Source organism: Prionailurus viverrinus, unplaced genomic scaffold (assembly GCF_022837055.1).
Source record: "Prionailurus viverrinus isolate Anna unplaced genomic scaffold, UM_Priviv_1.0 scaffold_42, whole genome shotgun sequence".
NCBI classification, from domain to species: domain Eukaryota; kingdom Metazoa; phylum Chordata; class Mammalia; order Carnivora; family Felidae; genus Prionailurus; species Prionailurus viverrinus.
This window is the reverse complement of record NW_025927609.1, coordinates 2,071,045-2,079,535: the sequence shown is the minus strand read 5'-3', so window position 1 is coordinate 2,079,535 and position 8,491 is coordinate 2,071,045. Positions and strand designations below refer to the sequence as shown.

The window sequence follows — 8,491 nt, the reverse complement described above, 5'->3', positions numbered from 1 at the left end:
AGTTCGAGGCCCGCATCGGGCTCTGTGCTGACGGCTCAGAGCCTGGAGCCTGCTTCGGATTCTGTGTCTCCCTCTCTCTCTCTGCTCCTCGGACCCTGCTCATGCTCTGTCTCTCAAAAATAAACATTAAAAAAAAGTTTCCCTCCAAATAGAAAAAATTCCATTTCAGAATCTTTTTTTTTCTGACACCTGGAACTTTAACTTCTCCAAATTTATGGCAAGACCAAATTGAATTGTTTTTATATAATTGAATACCTGGAGGCCAGGATTTCCCTTATTTTTCAAGGTATTTTTTTTTGTGTTAATTCTTTGAAGTGTTCTGTGGATTTCTCTGTTCATCATTAAAAGGGACAGCGCTGAGCTTTTGGTCAACATGCACAAAAACCACACATGTAGGAAATCGTGACAGTGTGAGGTGTCATTGGAGGGTTTGTCCGAATCTTATCTCTAGGAGTGTGAGTTTTGGGGTCTCCTTAGAGTTCATCTAAGGAGCTGGGCAGTTTTAACCAGGCACTGTTTGTGTTTGTGCACAGGGCGACCGTCAGCCTTTGCAAACACCACACTCTGTTGGGTGAGACCTTGAGGGTCATGACTGAACGCAGCTCTGCCCCTCTGCCCGCACAGGACGGTACCCGACTTCTGCCAGTGCTGGGGGCACAGAAGGGGGTCTGGGGCCCAGGCAGGAGGGGGGGGGGAGGGGTCAAAGCCCCTGGGAGTGCTCGGCCTCAAGGACGCCCTCCTCCAGTCCCCAGAACCTGTAAATGCATCAGGTCTCACAGCAAGGTGGGATTAGGGGTGCTGGCCAGCTGGCCTTGGGAAAGGGACGCTATCCTGTGTCATCCCTGTGGGCATCTTGCAGTCCCCGAGATTGTTGCTGGTGGACGAGGTGGGAGGAGGAGCCAGAGTAAAGCAATCCAGAGAGAGGGCATCCGGCCTGCCACTCCTGGCTGCGAAGATGGAGAAGGGACCTCGAGTCAAGGAGAGGTTCGCTTCCGGAAGCTGGAAGAGACAGGGAAGGGGTTCTCCCCCGGAGCTTCCAGGGGGCGTGCAGCCCCGCCCACACCTTGACTTTGGTTCAGTGAGACCCAGGTGGGACTTCCGAGCCCCGGAATTATAAGACAATACATTTCTGTTGCTTTCGGCCACTGAGTGTGTGACAATTTGTGACAGCGGCCACAGGAGACTGACACACGGGGCCCAGCCTGTTGTTGGGTGGAGGTGGTGGGCGGTGTTCCCCTCCCCGGCATCTGCTGCCCTCCCTCCCTGGGGACGAGGCAGGACCAGTCAGGCTCGGGTCCTTATATGTGCCTATGGGCAGCCGAGCCCACAAGGTTCTCTGACGGCTTCGGGCAGGTTTCCACTGACCCTCTAGCACTTTCCCACCGGGCAGAGAGGCCGTCTGCAAGGCGTCCCCGCGCTGTCCTCTCCCCACACGGCGCCTCCTCGTCCTGTGCTCTCAGCCAGAGGCCGGGCCGCCTGGACTCCCGCGCACGCACGGTGTCACCGCGGTTTACCTGGTTACCACGCATGCGCCCGGCCTTTGGAGGACGGCTGGCTCCGAAAGCCCAGCTGTTGCCTGTCCTGGGACAGCTCCACCACTAGATACGCAGCCAGAGAGGGGAAATCACGTGCCGCACGCAAGCGCCCCGTGACGTTCGCAGCAGTCGCACTCGGGAAAGCACCCAGAGGCCCATCAACGGGTGCACAAGCGACGAGCTAGTCCTGCCAGGGGAGAAAGCGACAAAGTGAACAATAAGGTCGGTAATAAGAATGAGCAAAGTGCAGGCGTGGCCACCACGTAGCAGAGTGACAGAGGCACACGGGAGTGCGAGTGTGCACCCCGCTGAAGGGAACCCGGGGGTGACAAAGCTTGCCAGCGACAGAGGCGGGAGGTGGCGCGGCGGGGATTGGCCGGAACGGGGCCCCCCGGGAAAGACTCTAGACCTTATCCGGGGCTGGTTGTCTGGATTTGCATAATTGGCAAAACTCACTGAACGGGACACTTACGGTCCGTGCGTCTTAGTTAAATAAAATTAAATCAAAAGAAAATGAAAAACGAGGGCAAAATTAAGGAGCGGCTTCGGAGTCACGGAGCCACGCGCCTTGTTGAGATGCCCTTTCACTCCAGGCTCGCTTACGAGCTGCTAATCATAACAGATCATTTTAGAGGCTGTCCCAGTACGAAACGGTCCTCCCAGGAGCGGGGAAACCCCCTTGGGCGTTGTGTGTTGCCGATTTGCTAGCATGTGGTTTAAGGCAAGGAATCTATGTTCAGAAGTAGGACAGCCTGTCTTTCTCTTTCAAAAGTGATTTTACGTGATCCAAGTTTGTTTAGGAAAACACACCTGGGCAGGTAAGTGGCCACGAGGCCGGTCCAACCGTTGCCTACTCGTGTGTCCAGGAATGGTGCCCCGGGCCACGCAGCAGCCATACCACGTCCTCATGCTGCAGCCCCGGGGATGAGGGGTCCCCTATTTTAGATGTGAGGGACCCCAGGAGACCAAGGTTGAGGGGTTCGGTTACTTGCTCGAGTTCAAACAGTAAAGAGAAGAAACAGGGCTTGACCCCGCTCCATCTGACAGGAAGTGTGTGCACTCCACGGTCCCGCTGGACGGTCTTCTCAGCAACATACAACTAGAGAAGGGGACGCTGGGGAGCACTCCGGGCACCTGCCCTGGGGACGGTGTGGAGCACTTGGGGCACCTGCACCCTGGGGAAGGTCGGGGAGCACCTGGAGCATGTGAACCCTGGGAAGGTGGGGAGCATCTGGAGCACCTGCACCCTGGGGAAGGTTGGGGAGCATCTGGAGCACGTGAACCCTGGGAAGGTTGGGGAGCACTTGGGGCACCTGCCCTGGGGAAGGTTGGGGAGCACTTAGAACATGTGCACCCTGGAGAAAGTGGGGAGCACCTGGAGCACATACACCCTGGGGAAGGTCAGGGAGCACCTGGAGCACCTACACCCTGGGGAAGGTTGGGATCTCCCAGGGCACCTTGGGGACATGCCCAAGACACGGTCCCTGGCTAGAAGGGCCTGGAAGGTTTGTACACACCTGTGTGCGTGTGTGTGTGCACAGCTGTGGGGTATATGTGCATTTGCACACATGTAAGAGTGTATATGCACATGTGCATGGGTGTGTGTTCACATGCAGGTGTATATGCATGGGTGCGTGTACGTGTGTGTAGGCATGTGTGGATGAGTGAATATGTGTTTGAGTGGAATGTATGTGTATGTGCATGTGTGTGCATGTGTGTGTGCGTGAGTGGGTGTCTATGTATGTGTGGGGGATGTGCATGTGTGTGGGTGTGTGTAGGTGTGCGTGCATGTGAAGTGGTATGTGCGTATATGTGCATATGTGTGCATGGGGTGCACATGTGCATGTGCATCAGTGGGTATGTGAAGGGAGTATGTGGGGGTGTGTGCACGTGTGTGGGTGCGTGTGGGTGTGCATGTATATGAGGTGTGTGTGTGTGCATACATGTGCACGTGTGTGCATGGGGTGGTTATGTGTGTGTACATGAGTGGGTGTGTCTGTGAGGGGGATGTGCATGGGTGTGTGTGTGCAGGTGCGTATGTCTGTGTGTGTGCGTGTGTGCAGGCATGTGTGCCTGGGGGGGACATGCATGTATGTGAGGTATACATGTGCATGTGTGGCAGAGGGTGAGGGGGATGTTGGTGGTGCCGAGGTTAAGAGGTGCCCGGAAGAGGAGCCCATCGTGCCAGAAGTGTCCAGTGTCGACCGCGGTGAACACGCAACCTTGCCAGGGCGCTCCACGTACTGACCTGGTGGATGGTGAAATGGGCGAAGCCCCGCGTTGGCCGGGCTGACGGGGCAGGTGTGATCCCGCACCCTGGTCGTGCCGAGCCTCGTCCGGGCTTCAGGAGGGAGCCCTGGGAGTGAGAAGTCTGTGCAGAAGTTTTCACGGATGTTTCTCCCGGAAATCGCGACTTCGGAGAAATGACCCCAAGAGAACTGCAGCTGTACCAACACGTCCTTCAAGTTATTTACCGCCGTAAAGACGGTTGAGAGTCCGACGGGTTAACAAAAGACGCCCAGCCCGGCACGCTCCGGAATACCGCCTCGGTGAAATGCGGCTCAGCTGCCAAAGTGACAAGCAGGTGGCCACGTCAAACCACGTGCGAATTCATGGGAAAGAGCAGGCCGCCTTGCAAATGCTCATCAACGGACAAAAACCAGGAGAGCTTACTTGAAAAGATGTAAATATTTTAGTGTTCTCTCCACTTCCCCTCTTGCTTGCGTTTGTAATTTAAACAGATCTTGATTTACACTTTTGTGTTTCCACCCAGTAGAACGGAGATCAGATTCTGTGCCAAGGACGCGGGGGCACCGTTTGCTTGCAAAGTCCCGGGCAGGATGAGGTGGCTCCCACTGTATGTGCCGCTGTCACCTGCCTCCTTCCTCCCTGGGGACCACCGCATCCCCCATGGCGAGCCAGACACACAGCAACACCAGCCTGGCAGAGAGGCCACTGGTGTACGTCTGGGTCACTCCAGGGGGAGAGAAGCTGCGTGGGGTGGCGCCCGGCTGGCCCCTCCCCCATGGGTAAACTGAGGCTCGGTGGTCAGGAAGTGGCAAGTGGGACTCCTGCGGGCCGTTGCCTGTTAGCCTCTTGTGTTCACCAGGCCTCTCCAGAGCATCAAAACCGCCAGGACGGGATGTGTAGAAACAAGAGCTTTGTCACAGGGACCGGGTGCGGAGGATTTCAGCGGCTGCTGAGGGCCACCGGCCGGGGGGAGACCTGGCAGGGCCGAAGGTGCATTCCGGTCTGAAGGCGGGAGAATCCCCCTTGCCGGGGAGGCTGGTCTTTTGTTCCATTCCTCCCTTCACCTGATTGGGTGAGGCCCCTGCATTGCGGAAGGCCACCTGCTTTATCCAGACTCCTGTGATGTGTGTTAATCTCATCCAGAAACATCCTCCCGGTTGACACAAAAAAGTAACCATCCCGGGCCGGCCTCCCCTCTCCTGTGTGGAGGCACCTGTGGAATAAGCCCCCAAGATGACCACCCACCAGTGCCCTCTGCCGACCCTGCCCGAGGGCTGCCCGCCCCCCGGCAGGCCACCCCAGCCCGTGGGGTCTCTTTCTTCCTTATGTCAAAGCTCAGATAAAATCAGAGGCCCCGCCCCCCCGTTGGCCCTAAGAAGGTCTCGTCTCCCCACGACCCCTCTCTGGGAGTGCAGGACACCGCTTTGAATCTGAATTTCAGGGGAACGACAAATACCCCTTTAGTGTATGTTCCGTGCAGTATTTGGGGTTCACATATACTAAAAACAGCATCCGTGGTTCACCTGTGATTCAGATTTAGCTGGAGAGCCTGCATTTTTATGTGGCACCCTCAGCCGGCTGTCCCTGGACCGGCTGTCGCCATCACCACCTGGCCCAGACCTCCCTCGAGCCCCAGGCCCCCCTGCCCTCTGTGGCTCTCCCTGGGGAGGGACATCCTCGTCCGGGGTCAGCTCCAGCCCTCCCCGAGGCACACGGTCCGCTTACTGGCCTGAAGGGGGCTCAGAAAAATCTCAGCTTTTGGAAATCCGTATTGAAATCCCAAATCTGGCCTGGCCGGAGGAGGCGTGGGGCAGGTTTCCTTCCTGGGAGCGGGAAGGGCACCCCGTTCTCACATGCACGTGGCCGTGGGGAGCCAGACCCCGGCGACAGCTGGGGCTGCACCGTGCCCCCTGCTCTGTGATCTTGGGCAAAGATCACCGAGAGTTGAAACATGAAAGACAGAAGCAGCAGAGTACCAAACCAAGGGTGGGCCCCTGAGCTCGGGCAGTGGCCCGGCTCCACGTCCCTCCCCGGCCCTCGCTCTCCTGGAGCCCGTGGCCATGGGTGACGCAATAGGCCTGGCCTGGCGCTCACCCCACAGGCCTTCCCAGCAAAGGCTGCAGCACGTGGCCATCGTTTTACACGCAGATTGCGAGGGCGTGTGTCCTGTGGCGCCCAGGGAGGCAGGAGGCCCCCGCCGGGCAGGGCTGGGGCTCTAGACACGGGAGCTGAGTGAGCGCGGGCCCCGAGGAGGTGTCCCCAGTGCACCCCGCACGTCCACGAGGCCAGTGCAGTGACCAGGGCGCCGGCCTGCGTGGCTTCGCACGGGGTGGGACGGGGTGGGACCCAGTCCCCGCACCGCTGGTTCCTCCCCGAAACCGACCCCCGCCGCATTCCTGGCTAAACCGAGGCCAGAAGAGGCAGCGGGTCCCTGCAGAGGAGGGGCGCCCTCCGGCTCGGCGACCCGGGACCCGAGGGCACATCCCACCGCGCTGGCCGAGTGAACCGTCCCCCCCACAAACACGCAGACGCCTTCAGGCCTTTGGTAAAGAGCATCATAAATATATTTCTGTACAGACAGTATACAATAAATAGCCGGTGTGAGATACGTGAATCCGTGTGAAGCCTGTGCCCGCGCCCGGGTGGGCCGGGAGGACCGTGGGGAGGTCCCGCTGGTTCTGAGGTAAAATTTTGTATGAACTTCTCCCTTGAGGCGAACCCCGGGCAGCCCGCCCGGGCTCGCAGGGCAGCACCCGACTCCGGCCCGACCGCCCGCGGAGCCCCCAAATCCGCCGCGACGGTCACCGGGGCAGAGAGGTGGACGGACGGCCCCCCGGACGAGGGCCAGGGCCCAGAAAGGGCCGGCTTCTCCCAGGGCTCCGGGAGGGGCGCCGGTGCCCTCACCCCGTCCTCAGCTTCAGCACCCGGGAGCGGGGCTCCTTCGCGCTGGAGTAGACGAGGTAGGAACCCGCCGCGGTGCGGAAGGTCTCCCAGTCTCTGCAGCCGAAGGTCGGGAGGTTGTGCACGGCCACGAACCCTTCATACCCCTGCCACCTGCCGGAGACATACCGTCAGCCTGGCCGGCCACAGGCGGGGGCGGGGCGAGGTGCGCTGGGCGTCCGAGCGGGACCCTCCGGGACCCTCTCCGGGCCTGCTCCTGCCCCTCTGCCCCCATCTGCCCCCCCCCCCCCCCCCGGACTGCACAAGCTCTCCGCACCACAGTCAGCCTGCAGAGAGGGAAACTGAGGCAGGAAGGGGGACACTGCCCTGTCCCAGACCCCACAGCTCCTCGCATCCATCCCAGATTCTGCCCCTGGTCCAGAGTGCCGTGCGGCAGGCACCCCCCCTCAACAGGCAGGGGGGACGTGGACGGGATCCCGGCGGTTCCAGAAGGTTCATTGTAGGGGCTGAGCCAGGGCCTCCCCTACTCCTGGGGTCGGTGTTGACAGTGAGCACGTGCCCTCAAACACATACCTGTCACCACAAGGGCATCACCATCGTGCCGTCTGTTTACAGGGGGCTCTGCAGCCCGGCCCCCTCCCCACTTTGGGCCCCCACACCTGCCCACCATGTGTGGCCATCAGTCGTTCTAGGGTTTGCCACCCAAAAGGGGTTCACTGGCGGTGGCTTCACTTTCTAGGGTGGGGTTCCCACAGCGGGCACCTGGGTCAAAGGGCACCATGGTTTTCATTGGGTATTTGCCCAGAAACTTCCCAGAAAGGCCTGGGCAGGTCCTGTTCTGACGGGGAAGGAAGGGCGGGGCTGTTCCGCAAGGGGCGGGGCCTTCAAACAGCCTTTAAGGCTGGGGAGGCACCGTCCTCAGGCTTTGAGAGAACAGCTCCTAATGTGTACTCTACTCAGGTTTCTGATTTTCTTCCCGTGATTCCTGTTCGTGCCCTTGCCCATTTTTCCAAATTAAAATTAGCTTTGATTAACCTGTAGGGGTTCCTCTTCCATTAAATGTGTGGTCATAAGTTTTGTTTTTAATTTTTTTTTTTTTTTTTTTTTTTTTTGAGAGAGAGAGAGAGAGAGAGGGAGACACAGAATCCGAAACAGGCTCCAGGCTCTGAGCTGTCAGCACAGAGCCCGACACGGGGCTCGAACCCACAGACCGTGAGATCATGATCCGAGCCTAAGTCAGACACTTAACTGAGCCACCCAGGCGTCCCAATAGTTTTCTTTGTGAATAGGATGCCTTTTCCCCCAGAACCCTGAAGTTTAGGATATCTTCCCAGCAACCTTGCACAGGCCTTGTTTACGGAGGCGTCGCGCCCTCCTGGGTAAGCTTGCGGTCAAAGTTGTCTTAGCTTTTCTGCTAAAATTTCTGTTGTTTACTTGCTTACAGTTAGATTTTTAATCCCTGTAAAGTTTATTTCTGTGTATAATATGCAGCAGGGTATGGCTGTGTTTTCCTCCGGACGGATAGGAAATTATACACAATTACTTATTAAGTAACACATAGCACATGCTTTCCTCATTGACTTGAAACACATTTATCACATTAAATGTTCATAAATTGCTGGCTTCTCTTCTGGACTATATGCCTTCCCGCCTGCGTGTTTAGTTTTCGCAGAAACCACCTGCTGTGTTTCCATTGTCTGAGGGCCTCCTCCCCTACTGTGTTTTTTCAAAATCTTGGCCACATTTGAAAACTTATTCTTCCACATGAATTTCAAAACTACTTTGGCATGTTAAAAATTCTACTT

At 57.8% G+C, this 8,491-nt stretch overlaps 1 protein-coding gene and 1 long non-coding RNA gene across 2 annotated transcripts in view; one reads left to right on the top strand and one right to left on the bottom strand.

Moving 5' to 3' along the window:
* The first annotated feature begins 1,658 nt into the window (after positions 1–1,658).
* LOC125159116 (uncharacterized) lies at positions 1,659–6,343 on the top strand. The gene is made up of 4 exons (XR_007149700.1): positions 1,659–1,757; positions 2,583–2,755; positions 3,687–4,218; positions 4,309–6,343. It is a non-coding gene; the product is annotated as an uncharacterized LOC125159116 (long non-coding RNA).
* A 3-nt stretch (positions 6,344–6,346) lies between these two features.
* TSPEAR (thrombospondin type laminin G domain and EAR repeats) overlaps positions 6,347–8,491 on the bottom strand; it is a 154,347-nt gene continuing 152,202 nt past the window's right edge. Inside the window, exon 12 of the mRNA XM_047847038.1 lies at positions 6,347–6,839. Within this exon, the coding sequence (XP_047702994.1) occupies positions 6,686–6,839 (154 nt within the window). The 3' untranslated portion in view covers positions 6,347–6,685. The remainder of the gene's footprint in view (positions 6,840–8,491) is intronic.